Consider the following 27825-nt stretch of genomic DNA (forward strand, 5'->3'; position numbering starts at 1 on the left):
GGACAGTATGGTTTGGAACCCAACTAATATATTGGTTGGTCAGTCATGTTGGGTGATATGAGCCTTTTATAAATCTATCAGTATTGGTGTTATTTTTGCCAGTTATTTGCCATTATTATTCACTTATCTTGGCGGTGACATTGAAGTCTAAGATTAACCTATGAGGTCAGGAGAAACATTGAAGATCAAAATCCTGCAGAACAACCAAGTCATGAGGGCCATGGTCCTTCCATTCTATTATAGTCCATTTGTGAGACTTGAGCTGCAGCTTTGGCCTAAGGTGATGACTGGATGTTTGTTTTTTTGGTACCATGCTTCTCTGGACAATGCTTGGATACCGCTGGAGTGACTAAAATTAACCATGCTACTTGCATTGTGATGGGACATCAGCTGCAATTTTACAATCATGTGGCATTCTTCCTTGAGCATGATCCAGTGTGCAAGTACCTCAACAATGAGGTACTTGCACACTGGACCCAAACACCCAAAAATGGCCAAGTAGATGCCCACATGTGACCTGACTACAGCAGACACATGGCTGCTTTCATGAGCTGGGGGATTAACCAGTATCCTGGTTCAATATGAATCAGTTTCTGGGTGGTTTCATGCTGTGGTGGATGCAGCACCACTAAAAACCTATGATGCAAGTTGCTTTGACAATGCTTAATGTTCCATTAAGACATAGAGAAAGATTAATAACCAAAAAGGTGCAAATATCAAGGCATGTGGCACTGTGACATAAATACAAACAAACAAGGGTGCAATTTAGAACTAGAACGTAATTTTGCTTGCATAGACTGATTTTGGAGATCAAGCAATAATTGCAGATGGGCTTTCTGAGGTCCCAGATAGCTTTTCTGATTTCCTTTTCTAACTTTCGGAATTTAGTAAATTAGCATATGGTCCATTGATACTTATGTGTAGACACTAGTCCCTAGAGGCAACTATTTTTGGTTTCAAATCTGGGCAAATGTAGTCCCAGAAAATTCCGAATGTGACAAGCAAGAAACAAGTGTTGTAAACAAGTCAATGCTGCTAAAAATACAAACTTGCAGAAACAAAGATACTATTCTGACATGGTTTGCACATAAGACTGACATAGCATGTTTCAAGTACACACATATATGTCAGAAGGTCAGGGGGACATACCATATTCTGTCCCCCCTGGTTGAAAAGGTGGGGGGGCATGTCCCCCCTATCTCCCACCAAATTGCGCCCATGCAAACAAACAAGTCATTGCTAAGCACGGGTGAGACATAGCTAAAAAATCCAAATGGGACTCTCCCTGTGAGAATATGCATTTATGCAAACTTTAAAGTGCACTAATTCCATGTACTCCACATAAGGCATGCATGATCAGAATATCTACTTTCCACTGCTAAGCACTGGTGAGATATCGCTACAAGTTAAAAAAAAGTACAGAACCTCCTCAAAACATAACCAACTTATCTGCTTCTCAAAGTCTGTCTATGTTGGCAATATCATGTATCCAACATGCCTCATTCTTGAGTTATCATTTTCAGAAGAATACACACACAGAGACGTAATTCATTTTACAAGGTGACAACATCTAAATTTAGAGATTCTTGATAAAACAGTAAAAGTTAGTTCTCCGTCTGCCACAGGAAGCTACTGTCCAGACAGGGGAATGTCACAGCCGCTGGCCTGCGCTCCTGGATGGTCATCATCACCTGGTCAGACCTCTTGCCGCAGCTGTAATGACACCTTCACACCATGTGGGGGAGATATTGCTCCCCACTGGAGTCAGCCTGTCCAGAGGTCAAGCCAACTGGTGACCTGTCGGCCAGGGACGTATAAAGACACCACTGAAGAGTTACGTTGCCTGATTTGTCCCACAGGTAACCATTTTTCTCAAATAATTTACATTGAAATTCTAGAAAATCCTTCAATCCATTTGTTGTAACCACAGGTCATTACTGTGCGGGAGGTGTGGCTGTACCCTGTCCGGCAGGAACATACGGCTCTATGGAGGGTCTGCAGAGGCTGAGAGACTGCACAATCTGTCCTGCAGGTGTGCATGTATTCTCATTCACTAACCTGTTTAGTTGACACGCCTTGCAATAATGGCCTCCTGACCTTCTCTAAAAATGCTTTTCTCCAGGGTTTTACTGTCTAGAAGGAAGCTCACAGAGGCCGACCTCCCAGTTTATGTGTCCACAAGGCTATTACTGTGAAGACGGCACTGCCACCCCTCACGGGTCACCTTGTCCTGCTGGAACAGCTGGGGAACAACTGGGACAGACAAGTAGGGCGGCTTGTAAGAGATGTAGCGAAGGACGCTTTTGTCCTGAAGGTACGTCTGAGCGCTGATAGTCAACGGAACAGCAAACACTGAAATATAAAGAATCGCCCTGAAGAATGAAGAGAAAATGGGATACAACCTGTTTTATATGAGTTAGAGGAGTTGTATTATGCAAAACCAGATTTTACGTATTGCAGTTGAATATGGTTGGTGTAAATGTGATTGTTTGTGACAGGTTCTTCTGGTCCTGGTTTGCCTTGTGCCCGTGGGAGATACTGCCCGGCTGGCACCTTGGAAGAAGTAATCTGTCCTCGAGGCACCTTCACCCCTCATCAAGGAGCAATAAGTGAGGATAAAATGAGACAATGCAAACCTCTGCTAATGTGCAACCGTCTCTGGTGAAATTTTGAGAGGGCTTTATATTCATTTGTTTTCAAGAGTTCAGTCCAAAACCAAAAATGGTTAGTTGAGGCAATCTTGCACTTTAATGTTTCGGTGTCAGTGTGCAAAATATTCAAGAATTTGAACACACTGTTTTCATTTCATTGCTGCGAACCTATACATTTGCCCTCTCGTTTTCCAATAACTTCTCATTTTAAATTGCATTTTTCTCAGTTTATAAAAAATAGTCAAAAGTTTTTGCATCTGAAATCTACTGTTCGCCTTTTCATCTGATTGGTCACCTTTGTCTCTGATTGCTGATCCTTGTTCCTTTTCAAGTTCACAAGTTCAAGGTGTTCAACCCCCCCCCCCCCCCAAAAAAACCCCCAAAAAAACAAAAAAAGGTTTTTGGGCTGTTAAATCCTTGGTTTATGCAGGATAATGGAAAAAGGATGGTGCTGTAATCCAAAATTTCTTGGATTGAATCACTAAATTGACTGCCCCTTGTCACATGTTCATGATGTTCTTGGACAGAATTTCAATGTCTGTTGAATTGGTTGACCTCAGAGTTGAATCTCTGCTTTTTGCAGATGATGTGGTTCTGTTGGCTTCATCAGGCGGTGACCTCTGATGCACACTGAGCAGGTTTGAGGCAGAGTGTGAAGCGACTGGAATGAGAATCAGCACCTCCCAATCTGAGACCATGGTCCTCTGTTGGAAAACAGTGGATTGTCCCCTCTGGGTCAGGGGAGAGTTACTGCCCCAGGTGGAGGAGTTTAAGTATTTTGTGGTCTTGTTCCTGAGTGGGGGTAATTTGGAGCATAAGATCAAGAGACAGATCCAGGTGGCGTCTGATGTTTTACAGACGCTGTACCAAACCTTCAGGGTGAAGTAGGAGCTGAGCCTGAAGGTGTGACCAGTCAATTTATGCTCCTATCTTCACTTGTGGTCATGGACTTTGTGTAATGACTGAAAGATAACTGATATAAGCAGAGGAAATGAGATTCCTCCATCGGGTAACTGGGCTTACACTCCTGGACAGGGTGAGAAGCTTGACTATCCATGGGGAACTCAAAGTAGAGCTGCTGCTTCTTAGCACTGATAGGAGCCAGCTGAGGTGGTTGGGTCATCTGGTGAGGATGGCCCCTTGGTTGTCTTCTTTCGGGAGGTCTTCTAGGCACATCCAACCGGGAGGAGGTCCTTGGTCTTTCACAAGGATTATATCTCTAAGCTGGTTTGGGAACACCTTGGGACCCCCCCCAGAAGAGTTACAGAACTTGGCCCAGAATAGAGAAGTATGCTTGGCATGCTGGTGCTTAGCTGCTTAGTCTGCTGCCACTACGATCTGGACCTGGTTAGTCAGGAGAAAATGAATGAAAAAAAAAATTTGGGCGCTGTGCTTTGGGGAAGCTGTGCACATAAACGTCCAGCTTTGTCTCACCAATGATGAAAGATGCATGATAAGGAACCAGAAATGAAACAAACCAACTGATGTGCTTCCTAAAGGCCTTGTTGTTAATATCAAGTATCCATCATGTATCAATATTCCATCTCAAGGTGTTTTTTATTATGTTTTAATGTATTTTATTTATTTGTTTTATATTTTATGCATTTTTTTAATTGGCGCCATGTGGTGCTGTATTTTGTGTGCGTACCATCTCTACATCAGTGAACTGTCAGTGGTCCTCCAGCCTTTTTTTGAGGGGGGTAGGATTAGCACTTCAGCCACCATAAAAACACCATGTAAAGCTAAAACCTTAAAAAGTAAGATTCTTGCTCCATTCTCCGTGGGAGTAACTCTGCAGCTGCATTCTATCGGAAGGCCACGCACTATGAGGCGGATCATGGAAAGCTGTTTGGAGCCTCATCTCTGGATAAGAAGAAACCACAGAAGAGCACGAAGGGTCTTCTCTGTGGAGGATGGCGGATGGTGCGTTGGTAACGGGTCATCCTCTGCATGGTGGTGTCCAGGTCCAAGCCTGAAGTGGCTGAGGTGGTGTTATAAGAAAAAAATATTATTATGCTAAAATGTCAAGATTTCAGGTACAGTCGTGGTCACACATATATCCTTAATGTCACAATCAGGGGTATAATATGAGCCTTTTTATTAACGGTTATAGCTCTGCAGTCTGTCCACAGTGAGCCAAAAGTAATAAGACACTGCTGGAAACTATCAAAGAAACATTAAGAGACTATTTGAAAATGACAGATTTTTCATGTGATGAAAGAGGAAAAAATGAGAAACTGCAACAGATGGGCATCAAGGCGCCAAACGCAGAGGGTTTCTATTTTAGAAATAAATATTATGTGCAAAGCTGTAGCTGGCAATCCAGTATAAAGAAAATGATAGAGGACTTCCAAGGGAAACTAGTGTGTGAATTTCATGAGCTGCAAGTATGAAATATAGTTGGACCACAAAAAGTCAAAATGCTTCTTTTATAAATAACTGATATCTGTTATGTTTGAAGTATATAAATATATCTTATCGCGACAGTCTTCTCCTCGGCTCCAGTCATCCAAGCCTAATACTACAATATTATTCTGACTTCTTTCCCCCCAAGGTGTTAAAGATTGTCTCAAATGCCCGACTGGGTTTTACTGTCCTGAGGGGACCAGTGACCCAGTGCCCTGCCCACAAGGAACCTTTAACCCCTTAGAGGGTCAGGACGAACTGTCTGATTGCAGGGACTGCTCAGCTGGGAAGGCCTGCACACAGGTTGCTCTGAAAGCCCCTGATGTGGAATGCATGCAAGGGTAAGACTTAAGAAAACATTTCTGTCATTTTTTTTAAAGATACAGGTTGATGGTCTACCTGCTGGGCATTGCTGCCTCATGCAGCCCTACTGGTACCTTTGTGCAACTGTAACACCTCTGTCATCAGCTGTGGACCACCAGTCATGGATGTTTTGCTCCTTTAACCCCAATACATGTCCTAGTGGCAGAGCGATGGCAGGGATCTTTCCTTGCCACCCCTTCCTGGCTGATGCCCTAGGTGTCATTTGGCCTCCAACTCCTATGTTTCATCCTTAGCCATAGCCAGAAGCTGCCCTTCTCCACCTCCTCAGCCAGAGCTTCGATGGCTTCCCGGTACCCCATTCCTGTGCATCCCATGTCGTGGAGTAGGTGAACAGTTGAGAACCCGACAAAGCCCCTACATCCCACTTTCATGGGGCACATGCCGCCAGTTCTGCATACTTGGAATGCTTCCGTTCACAGGCAGCGTCCATACCCTCTTCCCACAGGACAGTGAAATCCACCAGCAGGATGGTCTTGTGTGACTCTGACCACATGATCAGGTCTGGCCAGAGTGATGTTTCTACAATCTCTCTGGGGTACTGGAACTTTTTCCACAAGTCAACCCTCATGGTCCACTCACTGCTGGGTAGGAGGAGTCTTGATGTTTCTCTCTGGTGGAAGGGGTTGATGTTCTGTCCTGCCCTTGAAAATGGGATGGGAAGTCTTGCTGGAGTAGGAGGTCTATGTTAGACTCCTTTCTGCTTGACTCTGCCACCTTCCTCAGCACCAGATCATGTCGTCACCTGTAGCGGCCTTAGGACGATGCTCTCTTGCAGCCCGACAGGATCTTCTGGAGGCTTGCATTGATGGTATTACAAAGTGGACAGGTTCTTTGACACCAAACCATTAGTGGAGGTTTCAGGGACAAGGTAGGTTGTCGTAGGTGGATCTGATCAAGAAGCTGAGCCTGGCTTTGGAGATCTTCCACAGCTTGGACCATGACATGGCCTGTCTGTGATGCCTTCCCATGACAACCAGCTTCTTTGTTGGCTCTGAGACACTGCTTTCATGTTAAGGTGTTTCTGCTCCATCCTTGTCACTTCTGCCACCACCATAGCTCTCCGCTCTTCCTTGGATGCCTTTTACCAGAAAAGGGGAGCTCACCCCCCCAAGGCCTGCTCCTCCCTCCTCCACTTGACCAATTACCTTGTTGTGGTATAGCCAGACCAACCTTTTCCTGGGCTTTCCTCTTTCTCCCTGTTTGTATCTATGAGCCAGCTGCTCTCACCAGCTGGTCAGTGGATTCCCTCAGCTCCAACACCACCCGAGCCTTCTCCTGCTTGTATCCCAGGCTGATGGATCGCAGCGGCAGTTGTAATGTGTTCCTGCCGAAGAGGCCTACGTCTGATAGACATCTTGGCAGTCCCAGCCACTTCCTGATGAATAAGTTTGCCAGCCTGTCCATCTTATCTGCCACTGAGGAGAGGGCTTTGCTCTTCTTCAGAGGTGAAATCACTCTTGGGTACAGTATGAAGTGGAAGCTCTATACATTGTACTTGCTGGAGAGTTGGCTCTGATTGATCCTGGTCAGGCCATTTGTGAGCTGCTTTCTCACTACTTCCCCCATTTGCCTGTCAGAGAGCTCTGCCATGTAGGTTTGACCCAGGCTACAGATGGGTTGACATCAAGCAATGGGATCTCCTCACCACCTACGACAAAGATGGTATGGTGGCACCTGACCCCTTTCCTCATGGACGACTATGCCATTAGCATGACAGTTGTGTTTTGCACAACATTTATCTACTTTTTACAGTTAAATATATTTGGGGTTTCATGTAAACATCCTTAAAAGTTCACCAGTGGTTTATCTAAATATGTAGAACTTACCCTACAATGCACAAATATGAAGCACTGTCTTAGACTTCGCTGACGTATGTCACAAAGTCCATATTTGAATTATTGCTTGTTTTGTCAGACACACCCACATAATCTGTGGAAAAAAAAGAGTTTATTCAGCAAAGACACTTACTGTTCTTCTGAGAGGGCAGCGCAAGCAGCTTCTTTCCATTTAAAGCAGCAGGCACACATGCAACTCAATACTTTCACTTTTAAGAATATACATCATGTCAGTTTCTATGGATTATTTAATATCCATTTTTAAAATGTTTGGTGTCCCAGAGTATATTAACTTGATATGAATATGTTTCATAGGACATCTGCTATCGAGATATTTTTGTGCTATTGTTTCTGCATTCCAGCCTTTGTGTCTGCTTTTGTGTGACTCCTAGGTTTGTCTGTCCCCCCGGTTCCTCTCAACCCAACACCCTGACAAATGCTTGTCCACCGGGTACACTGAGTAATCGAACAGACCTCACTGATCGCTCACAGTGTCAACAGTGTCCAGCACGATATGCCTGCCTACGAGGTGCCACTCACTTTTCATACACACATTTTAATTCCTTCGACCTTAAATGAGTCAGTTTCAGGCAAAAGTGAATAACTGTAATTCATTTTTAATTTTGGTTAATATTGATGGAAATCAGAGCAGATGTGGTTGTTGTGGAATTTTCATGATGTCAGCAGAGAAATGAGACTGATGAGCAAAGACCACCAGGAATCAATATATGATGCAGAGAGAGAATTAACTGCAGTTGAAGCACATTAACAGATATATCTGGAGAAAAGTCCCAACGGACATGCAAGCAAACATAAAACACAGTCTTCTCATCTTAGAAACTCAGAGAGCCATCTTAAGGACTCCTGCCTTAGTAAAACAAATCCATAATACAGACGTGGCCTTTGGTTAGGGCCCCTTCACACATAGTGCAAATTTGGTCGAAATGAGTACAAAGTGCGCTTGAAGCAGGACTCATATGCAAGAAGTGTAAATTCCTAGCTGCCTCGAACGCCTTGTACACCTGTTGCTACAATTATTTGCGCACACCAGCGGCTGAAAACAGAGTGTGTGCTGTGCGAGCCCATTGAACCCTCTCGTGGCAGGTGTCGGCCAAATTCCAGCTGACACACACAAACATTGAACACCGCTCGTGTGACACTTAGAAAATGTGTGGCCATCCATACTATCATCACGAAAACAGTCAGCAGACACTCATTGTTGAACTGGATGTAAAATCTGTCTAATTTGTCTAAATGCCCCACGACTCTGGAGTTGCCGAGTGCACATGTGACGCGCCAGAGTGTCGGCTCCCCCCACAACACACGTGTGCGTGTCACGCACTCCCCCCCGGACGAGGCGCCTCTCATCTGATCACAAAGTGACACCTTGGTCTGTGCACTGAACAGATGGGGGCATGGCAGCTGTTGACAACTCTGGTCATGGACATCAGAGCTGCAGAACATGTACCGTGTTTTGATGGACACGCGCGTGTGTGCTTGCTGTCCTCACATTGAAATACATAAAAACATATATTGCTTCTGTGACTGGCTGGAGAGCGCACACATTGACAGGTTTTTCCAGCTGGAACGGACCGTCAGTTCATGTGGACATGCAGCAGGCGATCTGAACGTCATATCTGTCTGACAGGACAGTGAGCGGTGCGCCGCAGGACTATATGACAGGCTAAAAGTATGACAAATACGCCACTTGCAGTCACTTAGCAGAAACACGCTGTACCAAACAGCGTTTGGTCAGTTATCAGAGTGCTTTTTTCTTTTTTAGATAAAAGGTTATCTGCTTGTTGATTTTAACCATTTCACGCTCCTGTTATAAGACACTGATTGTGGTGCAGTAGTAAAGTTTCCGTTTGGTAATCAGAACATGTGGGTTCAAATCCCATGAGTGGTATTTTTTTTTTTTAACCAGGGTTATTTAATCGCGTGGTTCTGTATTGCATCCCCCTTTTATGTATTATTTATGTCAACCCAGTGATATTCACAAATTATACAGCTGGTTTTTATTTTATTTTCCTCCACATAAGCAGCGCGATGTGGTGCACCTCGTCCCACAGTGCGAGCAGCTGTAGCAGTGTGCTCCTGCTTGAAAGACACCGTCGTGTGCACAAACCATAGCACGGGGAATGCGCACGCCTGCCTGTCGGTGCAATGTTTCGTGGTGCGCTACTTCGAACTGTTTTGCTGTATTTTGACCAAATCTGCACTGTGGGTGAAGGGGCCCTTAGTCTGGGACACAATCAGATGTTTTGTTGTGGACTCGGAGAAACACAACCTGTTCTATAAACACAGGCCAGCAGGTGATGGATGACCTTGGCCCAGTATGCAGACATGGGGGAACAACAATTTTTCACAGACAGTGGTTGAACTTTTATGTAGCTTAACTGTGACCTGGTAGACATGTCTGGGCTTATTGGAGAGAATAATCTTATCAAATGCACATGATGGAAATTAGGAGAAGGCGTGGTTGAAGTTACATACACTGTATCTTAAAATTAATTTGTCAGCTGCTTACATTTCCAAAGCCGAGGTTTGGTGGCCACCAAGGCCACTGCTGATTGTATTATCACCACAGTTACTTCGTCAGACCTTCCAGTAATCATTAAGCATTATGTGCACCTGTTTGTATTTTTTTCTTATTGTTACAGGAACTGGTGGTGTCCAGAGGCCACCACTCACATGTTTTGCAGGACATTATTGTCCTCCTGGAACAATGTTCCCCACCCAATACAAGTGTCCAGTGGGCACATGGAGCAGTCAGAGTGGCTTGCAAGCTGAAAATGAGTGTCAGCCATGCCCACAGGGCTGGTACTGTCTTGCTGGGTCTGGATCTCCAACAGGCCGATGTAGCTCTGGACACTACTGTCCTGAAGGTACATGTACATAAAATAAAAGTGCAGGTAGTGATTCATTTCATCCATGCAGTATCAAATCATAACATGAGTCATCTCAAGGTGCTACTCACAAGCAAGGTTCAAAAGAAGTTTTAACAAACTCATCACAAGAACCAGCATAAAACTTTCCAATGAACAGAATAAGCAGTCAATTATTTGTAATTACAGCTTTCCCATAATCCTTTGTGCTCCTGTGACATCACGCCACTGCCGTCTTTGTAATAGTAAAATCACAAAATCTCTCCTTGTGAAATCTGAGCAGCAAAAACAACACGGGCCCTTTTTAAGATACAATTGCAGATGGAGGTGTTTGTACAGGTCTGTATTTTGAATTAAATAATGAGGTCAAAAGCTTTGGTTTAGTTCACACAGGTGTCTTTTGTAGGTTTTGACACCAATGTGGCTGCGCATTGGTGTCAAATTATTATTTGTGTACTTGTTAATTCGAGGAAATAAAGAATGTGGATGAGGTTGCATGCTGTGATCAGCAGTGCTTTCTAATTGCAGTTTCCGTGTTTTACCACGAGATGATGTGTGTATGCACAGTCAGAACTGTACATATTTTTACACATATTCCCAAGTATAAATTGGTAAATTACACAGTTTGTGTATAAATGTTTGTGTGCATGGTTTAAACACAAATCTGTATGTATTAACAGTTGAAGAATGAGGCCCCTGGAGTTGAAAAGTTCCACGTTTCACAGCATCAGGGAAAGATTCCTGTACAGGAACAAACTTCATCTTTCCTTGACGCTGTGTCGTGTGAATGCTCCTGAAGAATCTTTTTTCATAAAGCATGGCCCCAAATGTCCAATACCGTACTTCTGTTCTCATCTCTTTTGTTGAATCAAAATATTCTTTGTACAAACCACAACCTACTTTCATGCACCTCCTTAGATAGTTCTACTTTTTTGTACCTCAGTGTTCTCTCATTTGTGATTTTGTCCTTTCTCTTTTGTGTTGTATTGAGCTTCCGCTGCACACCCTTCAATGCCCATGCCTCATTGCAGAACATCGTTGTTGGTTAGATGATTGTCCTGCTAACATTACCATGAAACTTCAACTTGAAATCTGTTGCCGATGCATGAAAAATATATATGTTTCTCAAGATGCTTAGTAAACATTTCAAGATTGCACACATCTTTGGGTACTAATTGTTGTTGCATCACCAGGGACTGCATATGGCTCCCAGTTCCCTTGTCCTTCAGGCACCTACAGCACCCGGATGGGGAACAGGCATCGAGAAGACTGTATAGTTTGCCCTGAAGGATCGTTCTGTCAAGATGGCACTTCCAAACCTTCACCTTGTCCTCCGTAATTATTAACTCTTTGTCCTCTCAGAAAGGCGAGCCAGGTTGTGTGAATGAGGATTACATGATGGATCGACTTGGTGTAATTTGCGTGATTTAGTATTTTCACTTGCCTTTTCCCAGCTCCACATTTCGTCCTCTGAAAGGAGGTCAGAGGCTGGAGGACTGCTCTGCGTGCCCTGCTGGCTATTTCTGTCCCCGCTCAGCCACCGTCAACCCCCAAGTGTGCGGAGCTGGAAGCTACTCAGTAAGACCCCGTCCAGTGGCATCTCCATAGAGGTTTTTGATTTACTAGTGTTGGGGCTTCATAATTTGTAACAAATATGCAAAATGCATTTTAAAGTAACATTTAAATGCGTTTTATATACTCATTAATTTGCAAACAGCACACAATAGATCAAACTAACAACAGCAGTTATTAAAAAAATTAGAACAGGCTGTCAGAGCTGAGCACTCTCAACTTTACACCATTAATGACAACAATAGAAGATGACTTACTCCGCTGGCATAACTTACCACTTACCATAATTGGCAGAATAGCAGTCGTAAAAATGAATATATTACCTAAATTAAACTATTTATTTTCAATGATTCCAATCCATCCCAAACCCACCTGGTTCAGAAAATTAGATTCAGTCATTTCCCATTTCTATTGGAAAAACAAACCACCAAGAATAAAACTAACTACTCTGCAAAAAAATACATTTCAAGGAGGTCTAGAAGCACCAAACTTTCAATTATACTCCCTGGCAAACCAACTACAATACATATATAAATGGACACACCCTACCCAATCTGATATCATCTGGCTAGACTTGGAACAAACTCTGTGCAAAGACATAAACATATCAGACATCCCTTTTATTACAAAGTCCATTAAACACCATACATACTTCAACGTGGTCACAATAGCCTCCACCCTGACAGCCTGGTGGAAATTCCACCAAATCACTAACTCCACTCTTGCCCCATCTAACTTCACTCCACTGTGGAATAACCCGGACTTTGTAAATAATAAAAAATCACTTAACTTTAACACGTGGGCTGAAAAGGGTATCACTCACATTAACCATATCTTCAATTCCAATGAACTTTTACAATTTCCACTCCTGATCCAGAGGTTTGGCATCGGGAGCAATCAGTTCCTGAAATACCTGCAATTAAAATCAATTCTACAAACAAAAATACATTTCAGATCATCAAATCTACAGCTCCCACCTGCAATATCACAATTAATTAATCTATCTTCATCCAAAAAATTACTCTCCAAAATATACAAAATTATTTTAAAACCTCTTCAAGAAATATCTCTGCCGACATCCAAATGGGAAAATGATTTGTCAATTTCTCCCGATGCCAACTTCTGGAATCAAATCTGTAAAAATATTTATTTTATGACTAATAATGCAAATTTACAATTGATACAATACAAAACACTGCATAGAACACATTACACGGGGGAAAGGTTATCAAAAATGGGACTCACATCAGAAATTTGCATGCACTGCACAGAGAACTGCAGACACATACATTCATGCAACATGGCACTGCACCCCCATCAGACACTTCTGGGAACAGGTTACACAGGCACTTTCATCCTTGCTGGACTGCCACATCCCATTATCTCCCGCACTCTGCTTGCTAGGGGACACTTCACTAATTACCAAAAAACTATAGATTTCAAACTGGTCCTCATAGCTCTAACCATCGCCAAGAAAACTATCCTCATGAACTGGAAAACACGAAACCGTATAAACATCAATTATTGGAGAAATCTTCTCACAGACTTCTGCATCACAATGCATCACACTGCAATATTCTTCACCTCCCTACAATGACTCAGCAGAATCCCAACCCTCCCACTTTCGGGGAGGAGGGAAGAAGAAAGAAAAGGAAGGAGGGAGAAGGAGAAAGGAAAGGGAAAGGGAAGGAAAAGGGAGGGGAAGGGAAGAGAAAAAAAAAAAAAAATCAAAACCATGTCACTCTTGACAGCACACTCGCCTCTACCCCCCTCACAGAACCCACTGGCATCTGGTAAATATTAATAACTTTTCTCTCATAACCTCACACCAGTTGTATGTGTGTATGTATGTGTGTATATATATATATATATATATATATATATATATATATATATATATATGGGTGTATGGGTGTATGTGTATGTATATGTATGTGTATGTATGTGTATGTATAAATATGTATATAATTTTTTTTATTTTAGGCTATTTATATATTCATTATTGATAATATAATAATTATTGATAATATTCTAATAATTATTTTTATATGATATATGACATGATATATGTGTGTATGTGTATATGTATGTATGTATGTATGTATGTATATATCCTTCCTCAGTTTTTCACGAAAATTTTACGATTACTTATATGATTAACGGCTGCATGAAATACTAATAGTGACAACAACAAAAGGACAGGTTAAATTAATATATATATTTAATATATATACATTAAAGATAATTAAAAATAAAACACTGCACATTCAAGGATCCGGTCTGTTTGTTTTTAATGCACTACATTCCACAATGTTTTTAATGCACCATACAAGATGAGACCCACACACAGACAAAAAAAAAAAGAATGGGTCAGATACAACGCAGTAATCAATGTCACACTATTTTGAAAGGTTGTTTAATCATTGTTGTTGTTGCTGTGGTACGGATTGATGTTATGATTATTGCTATTAATATACACAGATATATATTTTCAACAAAAATATAAAACACACCACTTTTGGTTTTGCTCCCATTTTGTATGAGATGAACTCAAAGATCTAAAACTTTTTCCACATACACAATATCACCATTTCCCTCAAATATTGTTCACAAACCAGTCTAAATCTGTGATAGTGAGCACTTATCCTTTGCTGAGATAATCCATCCCACCTCACAGGTGTGCCATATCAAGATGCTGATTAGACACCATGATTAGTGCACAGGTGTGCCTTAGACTGCCCACAATAAAAGACCACTCTGAAAGGTGCAGTTTTATCACACAGCACAATGCCACAGATGTCGCAAAATTTGAGGGAGCGTGCAGTTGGCATGCTGACAGCAGGAATGTCAACCAGAGCTGTTGCTCGTGTATTGAATATTCATTTCTCTACCATAAGCCGTCTCCAAAGGCGTTTCAGAGAATTTGGCAGTACATCCAACCAGCCTCACAACCGCAGACCATGTGTAACCACACCAGCCCAGGACCTCCACATCCAGCATATTCACCTCCAAGATTGTCTGAGACCAGCCACTCGGACAGCTGCTGAAACAATCGGTTTGCATAACCAAAGAATTTCTGCACAAACTGTCAGAAACCATCTCAGGGAAGCTCATCTGCATGCTTGTCGTCCTCATCGGGGTCTCGACCTGACTCCAGTTCGTCGTTGTAACCAATTTGAGTGGGCAAATGCTCACATTCGCTGGCGTTTGGCACGTTGGAGAGGTGTTCTCTTCACGGATGAATCCCGGTTCACACTGTTCAGGGAAGATGACAGACAGCGTGTGTGGCGTCGTGTGGGTGAGCGGTTTTCTGATGTCAATGTTGTGGATCGAGTGGCCCATGGTGGCGGTGGGGTTATGGTATGGGCAGGCATCTGTTATGGACGAAGAACACAGGTGCATTTTATTAATGGCATTTTGAATGCACAGAGATACCGTGACGATATCCTGAGGCCCATTGTTGTGCCAAACATCCAAGAACATCACCTCATGTTGCAGCAGGATAATGCACGGCCCCATGTTGCAAGGATCTGTACACAATTCTTGGAACCTGAAAATGTCCCAGTTCTTGCATGGCCGGCATACTCACCGGACATGTCACCCATTGAGCATGTTTGGGATGCTCTGGACCGGCGTATACGACAGCGTGTACCAGTTCCTGCCAATATCCAGCAACTTCGCACAGCCATTGAAGAGGAGTGGACCAACATTCCACAGGCCACAATTGACAACCTGATCAACTCTATGCGAAGGAGATGTGTTGCACTGCATGAGGCAAATGGTGGTCACACCAGATACTGACTGGTATCCCCCCCCCCCCCCAATAAAACAAAACTGCACCTTTCAGAGTGGCCTTTTATTGTGGACAGTCTAAGGCACACCTGTGCACTAATCATGGTGTCTAATCAGCATCTTGATATGGCACACCTGTGAGGTGGGATGGATTATCTCAGCAAAGGAGAAGTGCTCACTATCACAGATTTAGACTGGTTTGTGAACAATATTTGATGGAAATGGTGATATTGTGTATGTGGAAAAAGTTTTAGATCTTTGAGTTGATCTCATACAGAATGGGAGCAAAACCAAAAGTGTTGCGTTTATATTTTTGTTGAGTGTATGTGTATATGTATATATATATATATATATGTGTGTGTGTGTGTGTGTGTGTGTGTGTGTGTGTGGGTATGTATGTATGTATGTATGTCTGTGTACATGTATGTATATATGTATATATACCTCCTTGTGTATCATGTCTGTATTGTTTTATGTTATATGGTTATTATCCTCTTGCATTTATTTCTTTATATTACCGTTGTTGCCAGTGCTCGTTATTGCGTTTCGTTTTATGTTGTCATGTTGTCTTTGTCCTCTTGCCTTTATCTTTATTTATATTTGTTGCCAGGGCCTGTTATTGTTTGTCCCTATTTTCTGCACATTTATGATCTGTTATTAATTGTTTATTCTCCCAGATGTTAAATTTGTTGTGAAATAACACTCGTGTACTTTCTCTGTGCACACACACACTCTACACACATGCACATTCCTCCATATACTTTCTGTATCCCTTTATTTATTTGTGTTTCTGTCATGTTGTATGATTGTGCTATATGTTGTTTTGTAAAATAAAGGGAGAAAAAAAAATTTGAACAGTTACCCTTCTGACAGAACTTGAAAGCAAATGGAAAATTGGTAAAACTTACAAACAGAACAGTTGACAACTATGCAGAAAAATAGGACATATCCAGGTTGGAGGTGGTGCTGTCCTCCTTCACTCTTTCTGAATGTTGGATTGTCACATTTGTACTTTCCAATTTCACCTCCTTCTGGTCCCTCGACAATGACTTTTAGTTCTGTTAGCATGCCAAAGCAAACAAAATAATTGGGGTTTGGGGGAAACTTATCTTGTATTATCACGCAAGTGTTATGAAGTCAATCAACTGACCACTTGATTGTTTATTCAGCCCATTAGGGCACCTTCACGCATAACACGAAAGATGCAGAAACCGAAATAAAATCCACAAACAAAAACGACATGGGAAAGCATGAAAAGTTCCACCTGCTGTCGGGAGGAATGCACGGTTGGACAGGCATGCACGATACCGCGGTGACGGTTTTGTGCATGCTAGTGTTCACACGCACAAACACAGTGGGAGCACATGGAAAGTCGTGCACACAGCAGCGGAGGGAAAAATTTATAAAACACCACAATTTATAATACTTAATTCCTGTTATAAAGAGCAGATTTATCCTCCATCAAGACGTACACCAGGAAGTAATGAAATGATGTGGATTACTGTTCTCTCTTTCATGTTTTATATGAATTACTTGATGCACTCGTTTCATGAAGAGCCGGCCAGCTCCCGTCTCATGAAGAGTCGGCTCCCATCTCATGAAGAGCTGGGCTCTTGCGTCATGAACATATCAGCCAGCATGGCGTGTCCAGCGAGCAGTGATCGCTGCATATGTGATATGTGTTTTAATTATTACAATGTAGGGAAATTCTGCAGTGACACGTGTGATACACACGCAGACCACATGTGTTGAGGGGAAAGCCGACACTCTGGCACGCCACATGTGTGTTGCTTGGCGATGCCATAATCGTGGGGCACTTTGACAATTTTCACAGACAGCTTGAATGTGGTCAGCTCCTGTCTACTCTTGTACCAGGAGTGCGAATAGCCCCACTTGTTCTAAGTGTCCAGTGAGCGGTATTAGATGTTTGTGTGGGACACCTGGAATTTGGCTGACACCTGCCGAAAGGGGGATCGAATGAGCACATGCAGGGCATTCGCTCTTTCAGCCGCTGGTGTGCGCGAACGGTTGTGGTGACAGGTGTACGAGACGTTTGAGGCGGCTCCGTTTTTTCGCAAATGGCATGCAATTCCTCCTTCGTGCACTAGTCGGCTTCAGTCGTGTTATGTGTGATGGGGCCGTAATAATATCTCCCAGGTGCAATGAAACCTGAAGAATCCCCATCAGTTAGATCATCCATCCCTAAGCTTTAGAGCATTGGGGCCCACTTTGAAATTTGAAAATCATCTGGGGCCCACCCAAACCTTTTATGACAATACTGATCGATTCATCAGATGAAGAATTATTTCCATATATAAACATGCTTTGACTTCTGAGGACAGTTTTAAAAATAAACCAAAATAGCTGGGCAATTTTAAACTTTATTACATGATTGAAAAAGCAAATATTCATTTGTTGATTTTATTTAAATAAGCAGACCAGTATGGTCTAGCTGAGGTACTCACAGCACACGGGGGGTCACACACTTTGAGACTCACCAAATTAGAAAATGTTAATGGTGATTAGAAATCAAGTGTGAAAACAAGTTTTTTGAATGTTTAATATCAATTAGCGCAGTTATGGTGCAGCTATTGAAATTCATTGGAGGTGGAGGGATGCGGCCCCAACATATCCAACACTACAGGGCCTGGTCTAAAACATGGTCCACTGATAGAATCATCAGATAGCAAAGCTGATTTTTTTCGGCTTGTCCTTCCTTAAAGCATTCTCCTATTTTTAGGTTCCCATCCCACACACAGAGGTATTGTCTAACATTATTCATTGTCTATGTTCTGTCAGCCTGAGTACCAGTTGAATACATTATTAGAAGCTCATCCTTTGCTGTCATTAGTGTTTTTTCCCACCACTTTCCCAGTCAGATGTTTGTTGCCCTGGGGGTTTTCAGTCTGTCTTTGAATGTGGCCCTCCTCCGTGCTTGTTGTTATCTTTAGCTTCAGCCATTTGAATCTTCCTCCTGTCCTGCTGTGTGTAGGATGAAGGTTCTGCCGAGTGTTCTCCGTGCCTGCAGGGCCACTACTGCAGCAACGAAACCACCAGTGAGGAGGCCATGCTGAGCATCATGGTGTGCCCACCAGGCTTTCTGTGCTCTCAGGGCTTAGCCAGAGACCCTCAGCGCTCAGCCACCCTCTGCCCTCAAGGCTTCTACTGCCCCGGAGGAGGCATAGTGAGTTAGAGATATCGACAGATGCTTCAATTAAACATTTTTCAAAAGTAACACACATTGTTGGTGTATTATGATAAAGAACAGTAGTTTTTGATTCCCCCCACATAGGATCCCAATCCTGTGCCATGCCCCAATGGTACCTACGGTGAATTTCCTGGTCTGCGTGATGTCAGTGAGTGTGTCCAGTGTCCCAGTGGGAAATACTGTTACTCTGAGAAGCCTCGGGAGCAGCCTCTTACGAGACCGGTAAAATGTGTAACCACTCAAAAATAAAAACAATGTGTGAAAAACTCTAATATAATACCAGTTATCTCATATATTGTGTGGCTTCAGACTGGGTCATGTCCAGATGGGCACTACTGCCCCCGTGGGACTGGATACCCGTACACCTACCCTTGCCAGGCGGGCCAATTCAAGAACCACACACTCGGTCACAGTGGCGAGACATGTATTTTATGTCCATCCAGGCATTATTGTCACACTCCAGGATCTCACACACCGATAGTCTGTCCTCAGGTAGTATTAATCCACACTCTGAAAAACAGCTTTGTTGTGCGAGTGAAAGTGTGACTCTCTCTTCCCTTTCTATGTGTGTGTTACTCTGAATGTGTGATCTCAGCACGTAACATATTTCTCTCTCTGAGATTGTTTTGTATTTATGTCCAGCAATTAATTCAGATTTACCACATTTGCAACAACAACAACAACTGCTTCATTTCCTCCCCCAATTAAAAACAACAAAGCAAGGATTTACCCAGGATGAGCATAAAAACTGGACATTAAAGATGTAAATAACATAGCAGCAGCAGCAGCAAAGTAATGATAGAGATACTGAGAACTAAAAAGGGCACTCTGTTGTGAAAGTGTAGGAACACGGACCCACAACAGGGGGCGCAATGAACGGACAATGGAGAAGGTAAATAACAAGATTTACTACTGAAACAAGCACAATTAATATAACAAACACAATTTGGGGTCGAATCCGCTGGTGTCGTGTGGGCAGGCTCGAAGGTAGGAGACGTCCGTCTCAGTCGAACCGGAACCACCCAGATCTCCTCTGCCACCGAACCCTGGAAATACTGGAACCGCCAAGTCCCGAATTCCCAGGTGGCCACTGCCTCCGCTCGTCGGATCCGGTACTGCTGGCAGGAGAGCGCAACAACACACAGGCGTGGATGACCGCACCCAGTAACGGAGAGGGGAGAAGCCGCCTCCACCTCTTGTCAAAGAACAGCAGGAAGGTGAGTACTTATCCAAACAATGAAGCTATCTGTAGTCACCAGTCCTGAAAAGGTTTAACGGGTTTAGCTGGTTATGCGATATATAAATGCAGAGAATACTACCTTAGTCTTAGGCGATATCTCGGCACTGAGGTGGAGACGCCGTCCTCCTGATATACCTCTGTGCTGAGTGGAACAGCTGTGTCTGGTGATGGGTGACAGCTGTCACCCAGGCTACTCCCATGATGCGGCAGCGCCCTCTGGTGCCTGGAGCCCGCACTCCAGGCAGGGCGCCCTCTGGTGGTGGTGGGCCAGCAGTACCTCCTCTTCAGCGGCCCACACAACAGGACCCCCCCCTCAACGGGCGCCTCCTGGCGCACGACCGGGCTTGTCCGGATGGCGACGGTAGAAGTCGGCCAGGAGGGCCGGGTCCAGGATGAAACCCTTCTTCACCCAGGAGCGCTCCTCGGGTCCGTACCCCTCCCAGTCCACCAGATACTGAAAACCCCGGCCCATCCGACGGACATCAAGGAGCCGGCGGACAGTCCAAGCCGGCGCTCCATCAATGATCCGGGCAGGAGGCGGCGCCGGACCCGGGGTGCAGAGGGGTGAGGTGTGAAGGGGCTTAATCCGGGAAACATGAAAAACTGGATGTATCAGCAGTGAGGCCGGAAGCTGGAGCCTCACTGCGGCGGGGTTGACGACCTTGAGGATCTTATACGGTCCGATGTACCGTTCCTGGAGTTTTGGTGAGTCGACCTGTAGAGGAATGTCCTTGGTGGACAACCAGACCTCCTGCCCAGGACGATACTTGGGGGCCGGGGCTCGTCGCCGGTCTGCATGTTTCTTCGCCCTCGTCCGGGCCTGCAACAAGGCAGAGCGGGCGGCACGCCACACCCGACGGCACTTCCGTAGGTGGGCCTGGACCGAGGGCACACCGACCTCTCCCTCAACCACCGGAAACAAGGGGGGCTGATACCCCAAGCACACCTCAAACGGGGAGAGGCCGGTGGCTGATGACACTTGGCTGTTGTGGGCGTACTCGATCCAGGCCAGGTGGGTACTCCAGGCCGTCGGGTGCGCGGCTGTCACACAGCGAAGTGTCTGCTCCAGTTCTTGATTCGCCCGCTCTGCCTGCCCGTTGGTCTGGGGGTGGTACCCAGACGAGAGGCTGACCGTGGCCCCCAGTTCCCGGCAGAAGCTCCTCCAGACGTGTGAGGTGAACTGGGGACCGCGATCGGAGACGATGTCTGATGGTATGCCATGCAGACGGACGACGTGGTGGACCAGGAGGTCCGCTGTCTCCTGGGCCGTAGGGAGCTTCGGGAGGGCCACGAAGTGGGCCGCCTTGGAGAAACGGTCCACTATCGTGAAGATGACGGTGTTTCCCTGGGACGGCGGAAGACCCGTGACGAAGTCCAGGCCGATGTGGGACCAGGGGCGATGAGGCACGGGCAGTGGCTGTAGCTGCCCTGAGGTCTTCCTGTGGTCGGCCTTGCCCCTGGCGCAGGTGGTACAGGCCTGGACGTAGTCCCGGACGTCGGCCTCCAGGGATGCCCACCAGAAGCGTTGCCGGACGACTGCCACGGTCCTTCGCACCCCTGGGTGACAGGAGAGCTTAGAACCGTGACAGAAGTCCAGGACTGCAGCCCTAGCCTCTGGTGGGACGTATAGTCTGTTTTTTGGTCCGTTTCCGGGGTCCGGGACACGGGTCAGGGCCTCCCGGACGGTCTTCTCCACGTCCCAGGTGAGGGCGGCCACGATAGCGGACTCCGGGATGATGGGATCCGGGGGATCCGACGGTTCCGTTTTGACCTCATCTTCGTGCACCCGGGACAATGCATCCGATCTCTGATTCTTGGTCCCGGGACGGTAGGTAATCCGGAAGTCAAAACGGCCAAAGAACAGTGACCAGCGGGCTTGCCTGGGGTTCAGCCGCTTGGCGGTCCTGATATACTCCAGGTTCCGATGGTCAGTGAAAACCGTGAATGGCACGGCTGTTCCCTCCAACAGATGTCTCCACTCTTCGAGGGCCTCTTTCACAGCAAGGAGTTCCCGATTGCCGACGTCATAGTTCCGTTCAGCGGGGGTCAACCTGCGAGAAAAATAGGCACACGGGTGAAGGACCTTATCGGTCTTCCCGCTCTGGGAGAGCACCGCTCCTATCCCTGAGTCCGAGGCATCCACTTCAACCACTAACTGGCGGCTAGGATCGGGCTGCACCAGAACTGGTGCAGATGAGAAGCGCCGTTTCAACTCCTTGAACGCGGCCTCGCACCGATCCGACCAGGTGAAGGGAACTTTTGGAGAGGTCAGGGCTGTCAGGGGGCTAACTACCTGACTATAGCCCTTGATGAACCTCCTGTAGAAATTAGCAAAACCGAGGAACTGTTGCAGCTTCCTACGGCTTGTAGGTTGGGGCCAATCTCTCACCGCCGCAACCTTGGCCGGATCCGGGGCGACGGAGTTAGAGGCGATTATAAACCCCAGGAAGGACAAAGAAGTGCGGTGGAACTCACACTTCTCGCCCTTCACAAACAGGCGGTTCTCCAACAACCGCTGCAGAACCTGACGGACATGCCGGACATGAGTCTCAGGATCCGGGGAAAAGATGAGTATATCGTCCAGATACACGAAGACGAACCGGTGCAGGAAGTCCCGCAGGACATCGTTTACCAACGCTTGGAAGGTCGCGGGAGCGTTAGTGAGACCGAACGGCATGACCAGGTACTCAAAATGACCCAACGGGGTGTTAAATGCCGTCTTCCATTCATCTCCCTTCCGGATCCGAACCAAATGATACGCATTCCTAAGATCAAGTTTGGTGAAGATATTGGCTCCATGCAAGGGGGTGAACACCGAATCCAACAGGGGCAACGGGTATCGATTGCGAACCGTGATTTCGTTCAACCCCCTATAGTCAATGCATGGACGAAGCCCGCCATCCTTTTTACCCACAAAAAAGAAACCAGCACCCATCGGAGAGGTGGAATTCCGGATCAACCCGGCAGCTAATGAGTCCCGGATGTAGGTCTCCATTGATTCACGCTCCGGCCGTGAGAGGTTGTACAGCCTACTGGACGGAAACTCACTGCCTGGAACCAAATCAATGGCACAATCGTACGGGCGGTGGGGAGGAAGCGTGAGAGCCAGATCCTTGCTGAACACGTCAGCGAGGTCATGGTACTCCGCTGGCACCGCCTTCAGATTGGGCGGGACTCGGACCTCCTCCTTAGCTTGGGAGCCGGGAGGAACCGAGGAACCTAGACACTCCCGATGGCAGGTTTCGCTCCACTGAACCACTACCCCGGACGGCCAATCGATCCGGGGATTGTGCTTTAGCATCCATGGAAACCCCAAAACCACACGGGAGGTGGCCTGAGTCACGAAGAACTCGATCACCTCCCGGTGGTTACCTGACACCACCAGAGTTACTGGAGGTGTCTTATGTGTGATTGGTGGGAGTAGGGAGCCATCTAGCGCCCGAACCTGCACAGGCGAGGTAAGAGCCACCAGAGGGAGCCCTATCTCCCTGGCCCATCTACTGTCAAGCAGATTCCCCTCAGAGCCCGTGTCCACCAGTGCTGGGGCCTTCAGGGTTGAATCCTCATAAAGGATCGTGACTGGGAGTCGTGTAGCAATGTGGGTGTGTCCCACGTGAATGTTTTGGCCCACCCCTGGCCCAGTCTCTAGGGGCGGGCGTTGGAGTTTAACCGCTCGGGGCAGTCGTTTGCGAGATGCTCACTCGAGCCACAAACATAACAAGCTCCGTGGGCCCGCCTCCTTTGTGCTCCAGGTGCCCTAAATGTTGCCCTGCTCGTGTCCATAGCTTCGTCAGCAGGGGGAGCCATAGGCGCACGGAGCGCAGAGACAGAGGAGCGTGGGGAGGGCGGAGCTCGATCGGACCCGGAAGGGAGAGGGACGACGCGTGCCTGGCCACGCCCTTCGCCTCGTTCCCGACGGCGTTCTTTTAACCGGTTGTCGAGTCGTATGACTAGATCGATGAGCCCATCTAAATCCCGCGGTTCGTCCTTAGCCACCAGGTGCTCTTTTAGGACCAGAGACAGTCCGTTTACAAAGGCAGCGCGGAGGGCAGTGCTATTCCAGCCGGATCTCGCCGCCGCGATGCGGAAGGCGACTGCATAGGCAGCTGCGCTCCGACGCCCCTGTCGTATGGACAGTAGTGCGGTTGAAGCGGACTCTCCTCTGTTGGGATGATCGAACACCGTTCTGAGCTCCCGTACAAACCCATCGTATGTATGAAGGAGCCGTGAGTTCTGCTCCCAGAGCGCTGTAGCCCAAGCGCGTGCCTCCCCGCGAAGCAGATTTATCACATAAGCTACTTTGCTAGCATCAGTCGCGTACATCACGGGACGCTGAGCGAAGACGAGCGAACACTGCATAAGAAAGTCCGCGCACGTCTCCACACAGCCTCCGTACGGTTCTGGAGGGCTTATGTATGCTTCAGGGGACGGAGGGAGGGACCGTTGAACGACCAGTGGAACGTCACTTTCGCGCGCAGGGTCCTCGGGAGGGAGAGCCGCAGCGGCGCCCAAAGGGCGTGCCTCCACTTGTGCGGCGAGAGCCTCCACCCTGCGGTTTAGGAGAACGTGCTGCTCGGTCATTAAATCGATCCGAGAGGTGAAAGCGGTGAGGATCCGCTGCAACTCACCGATTACCCCTCCCGAAGCCTCCGCCGCGCCTTGGTCTTCCATTGGCCGTTCAACAGCCGGTTGACGCCCCTCGGGATCCATGACGCTGGCCGAGATATCCTGTTGTGAAAGTGTAGGAACACGGACCCACAACAGGGGGCGCAATGAACGGACAATGGAGAAGGTAAATAACAAGATTTACTTCTGTGAAACAAGCACAATTAATATAACAAACACAATTTGGGGTCGAATCCGCTGGTGTCGTGTGGGCATGCTCAAAGGTAGGAGACGTCCGTCTCAGTCGAACCGGAACCACCCAGATCTCCTCTGCCACCGAACCCTGGAAATACTGGAACCGCCAAGTCCCGAATTCCCAGGTGGCCACTGCCTCCGCTCGTCGGATCCGGTACTGCTGGCAGGAGAGAGCAACAACACACAGGCGTGGATGACCGCACCCAGTAACGGAGAGGGGAGAAGCCGCCTCCACCTCTTGTCAAAGAACAGCAGGAAGGTGAGTACTTATCCAAACAATGAAGCTATCTGTAGTCACCAGTCCTGAAAAGGTTTAACGGGTTTAGCTGGTTATGCGATATATAAATGCAGAGAATACTACCTTAGTCTTAGGCGATATCTCGGCACTGAGGTGGAGACGCCGTCCTCCTGATATACCTCTGTGCTGAGTGGAACAGCTGTGTCTGGTGATGGGTGACAGCTGTCACCCAGGCTACTCCCATGATGCGGCAGCGCCCTCTGGTGCCTGGAGCCCGCACTCCAGGCAGGGCGCCCTCTGGTGGTGGTGGGCCAGCAGTACCTCCTCTTCAGCGGCCCACACAACACACTCAGACTAAATACTGATCTCCTTTTTACAAATATACACGAAAATGGTTCCAGTTTAGGTTTAATGTTTTGTTTCACATTTTAAGGAAAAAAACAATGTGCAGATAAATTGAAATAGTTTACTCTCACTAAAACGTTGTACAACCCCAGTTCCAATGAAGTTGGGACCTTGTGTAAAATGTAAATAAAAACAGAATACAGTGATTTGCAAATCCTCTTCAACCTATATTCAATTGAATACAACACAAAGACAAGATATTTAATGTTCAAACTGATAAACTTTATTGTTTTTGTGTAAATATTTGCTCATTTTGAAATGGATGCCTGCAACATGTTTCAAAAAAGCTGGGACAGTGGTATGTTTACCACTGTGTTACATCATCTTTCCTTCTAACAACACTCAATAAGCGTTTGGGAACTGAGGACACTAATTGTTGAAGTTTTGTAGGCGGAATTCTTTCCCATTCTTGCTTGATGTACGACTTGTCCGGGGTCTCCGTTGTCGTATTCTGCGCTTCATAATGCACCACACATCTTCAATGGGTGACAGGTCTAGACTGCAGGCAGGCCAGTCTAGTACCCGCACTCTTTTACTACGAAGCCACACTGTTGTAACACGTGCAGAATGTGGTTTGGCATTGTCTTGCTGAAATAAGCAGGGACGTCCCTGAAAAAGATGTCGCCTAGATGGCAGCATGTGTTGCTCCAAAACCTGGATGAACCTTTCAGCACTGATGGTGCCATCACCGATGTGTAAGTTGCCCATGCCATGGGCACGAACACAACCCCATACCATCACAGATGCTGGCTTTTGAACTTTGCGCTGGTAACAATCTGGATGGTCTTTTTCCTCTTTTGTCTGGAGGACATGACGTCCATAATTTCCAAAAACAATTTGAAATGTGGACTCAGACCACAGAACATTTTTCCACTTTGCATCTGTCCATTTCAAATGAGCTCCGGCCCAGAGAAGGCGGCGGTGTTTCTGGATGTTGTTGATGCATGGCTTTCGCTTTGCATGGTAGAGTTTTAACTTGCACTTGTAGATGTAGCAACGAACTGTGTTAACTGACAATGGTTTTCTGAAGTGTTCCTGAGCCCACGCGGTAAAGATCCTTTACACAATGATGTCGGTTTTTAATGCAGTGCCGCCTGAGGGATCGAAGGTCACAGGCATTCAATGACGGTTTTCGGCCTTGCCGCTTACGTGTAGAAAGTTCACCAGATTCTCTGAATCTTCTGATTACATTATGCACTGTAGATGATGGAATCCCTAAATTCCTTGTAATTGAACATTGAGAAACATTATTCTTAAACTGTTGGACTATTTTTTCACACAGTTGTTCACAAAGTGGTGATCCTTGCCCCATCTTTGCTTGTGACCGGCTGAGCCTTTTGGGGATGCGCCTTTTACGAGCATACCCAAAAGCATACTCCTTATGAGCATACGAGCATACTCCTCATATACCCAATCATGACACCTGTTTCCAATTAGGTGTTTCTTGAGCATTCATCAACTTTCCCAGTTTTTTGTTGCCCCGTCCCAACTTTTTTGAAACGTGTTGCAGGCATCCATTTCAAAATGAGCAAATATTTGCCCAAAAACAAAAAAGTTTATCAGTTTGAACATTAAATATCTTGTCTTTGTGGTGTATTCAATTCAATATAGGTTGAAGAGGTTTTGCAAGTCATTGTATTCTGATTTTATTTACATTTCACACAACGTCCCAGCTTCATTGGAATTGGGGTTGTAAAACACGGAACAAAGCAAATCACATATTCATATGTATTTTTCAGTCAAATTCGTACATATCCTAGGTATTCCCATATATTCCTCTGCCAGTAGGCTGTGATCATATCTCTGAAGACAACATAGCGGATCAGTTCTGCAAAAAATAAAGTAAAGTAATAATAAATAAAAAAAAATTCAGTGTTTTCTTATGGGCTCCTTTACATATAGTGCGAATTTGGTTGATTTGTGCAGAAAGTGGCCATGAAGCAGGAACCGTGTGCAAAACGTGTAATTTCGGAGCTCTCTCCAACGCCTCGTACCCCTGTTGCTACAACTATTTGTGGACACCAGCGGCTGAAAGACAGAGTGTGCGCTGTGCAAACCCATCGAACTCTCTCGCGACAGGTGTCGGCCAGATTCTTGCTGACACGTGCATCTAACATCTAACAACAACATCTAACACCGCTCGCATGGCACTTAGAAAATGTGTGGCCATTTGTACTATCATCACGAAAACAGTCTGCAGACCACCACTGTCGAGGTGGATGGAAATTTGTCTAAGTGCCCCATGACTCTGAAGTTGCCGAGTGTGGCATGCCAGAGTGTCGGCTCCCCCCCAGCACATCAATCAATCAATCAATCAATTTTTTTTTTATATAGCGCCAAATCACA

The 27825-nt window shown here is 46.0% G+C and overlaps 1 protein-coding gene across 1 annotated transcript in view; it reads left to right on the forward strand.

Moving 5' to 3' along the window:
* Positions 1 to 27825, forward strand: part of LOC117508887 (multiple epidermal growth factor-like domains protein 6) — a 44244-nt gene that overhangs the window by 2939 nt on the left and 13480 nt on the right. Inside the window, exons 6-17 of the mRNA XM_034168729.1 lie at positions 1626 to 1859; positions 1931 to 2032; positions 2123 to 2314; positions 2499 to 2609; positions 5206 to 5398; positions 7669 to 7805; positions 9940 to 10164; positions 11358 to 11499; positions 11619 to 11742; positions 18521 to 18712; positions 18821 to 18958; positions 19046 to 19228. Coding sequence (XP_034024620.1) covers positions 1626 to 1859; positions 1931 to 2032; positions 2123 to 2314; positions 2499 to 2609; positions 5206 to 5398; positions 7669 to 7805; positions 9940 to 10164; positions 11358 to 11499; positions 11619 to 11742; positions 18521 to 18712; positions 18821 to 18958; positions 19046 to 19228 — 1973 coding nt within the window. The remainder of the gene's footprint in view (positions 1 to 1625; positions 1860 to 1930; positions 2033 to 2122; positions 2315 to 2498; positions 2610 to 5205; positions 5399 to 7668; positions 7806 to 9939; positions 10165 to 11357; positions 11500 to 11618; positions 11743 to 18520; positions 18713 to 18820; positions 18959 to 19045; positions 19229 to 27825) is intronic.

Source organism: Thalassophryne amazonica, chromosome 4 (assembly GCF_902500255.1).
Source record: "Thalassophryne amazonica chromosome 4, fThaAma1.1, whole genome shotgun sequence".
NCBI classification, from domain to species: domain Eukaryota; kingdom Metazoa; phylum Chordata; class Actinopteri; order Batrachoidiformes; family Batrachoididae; genus Thalassophryne; species Thalassophryne amazonica.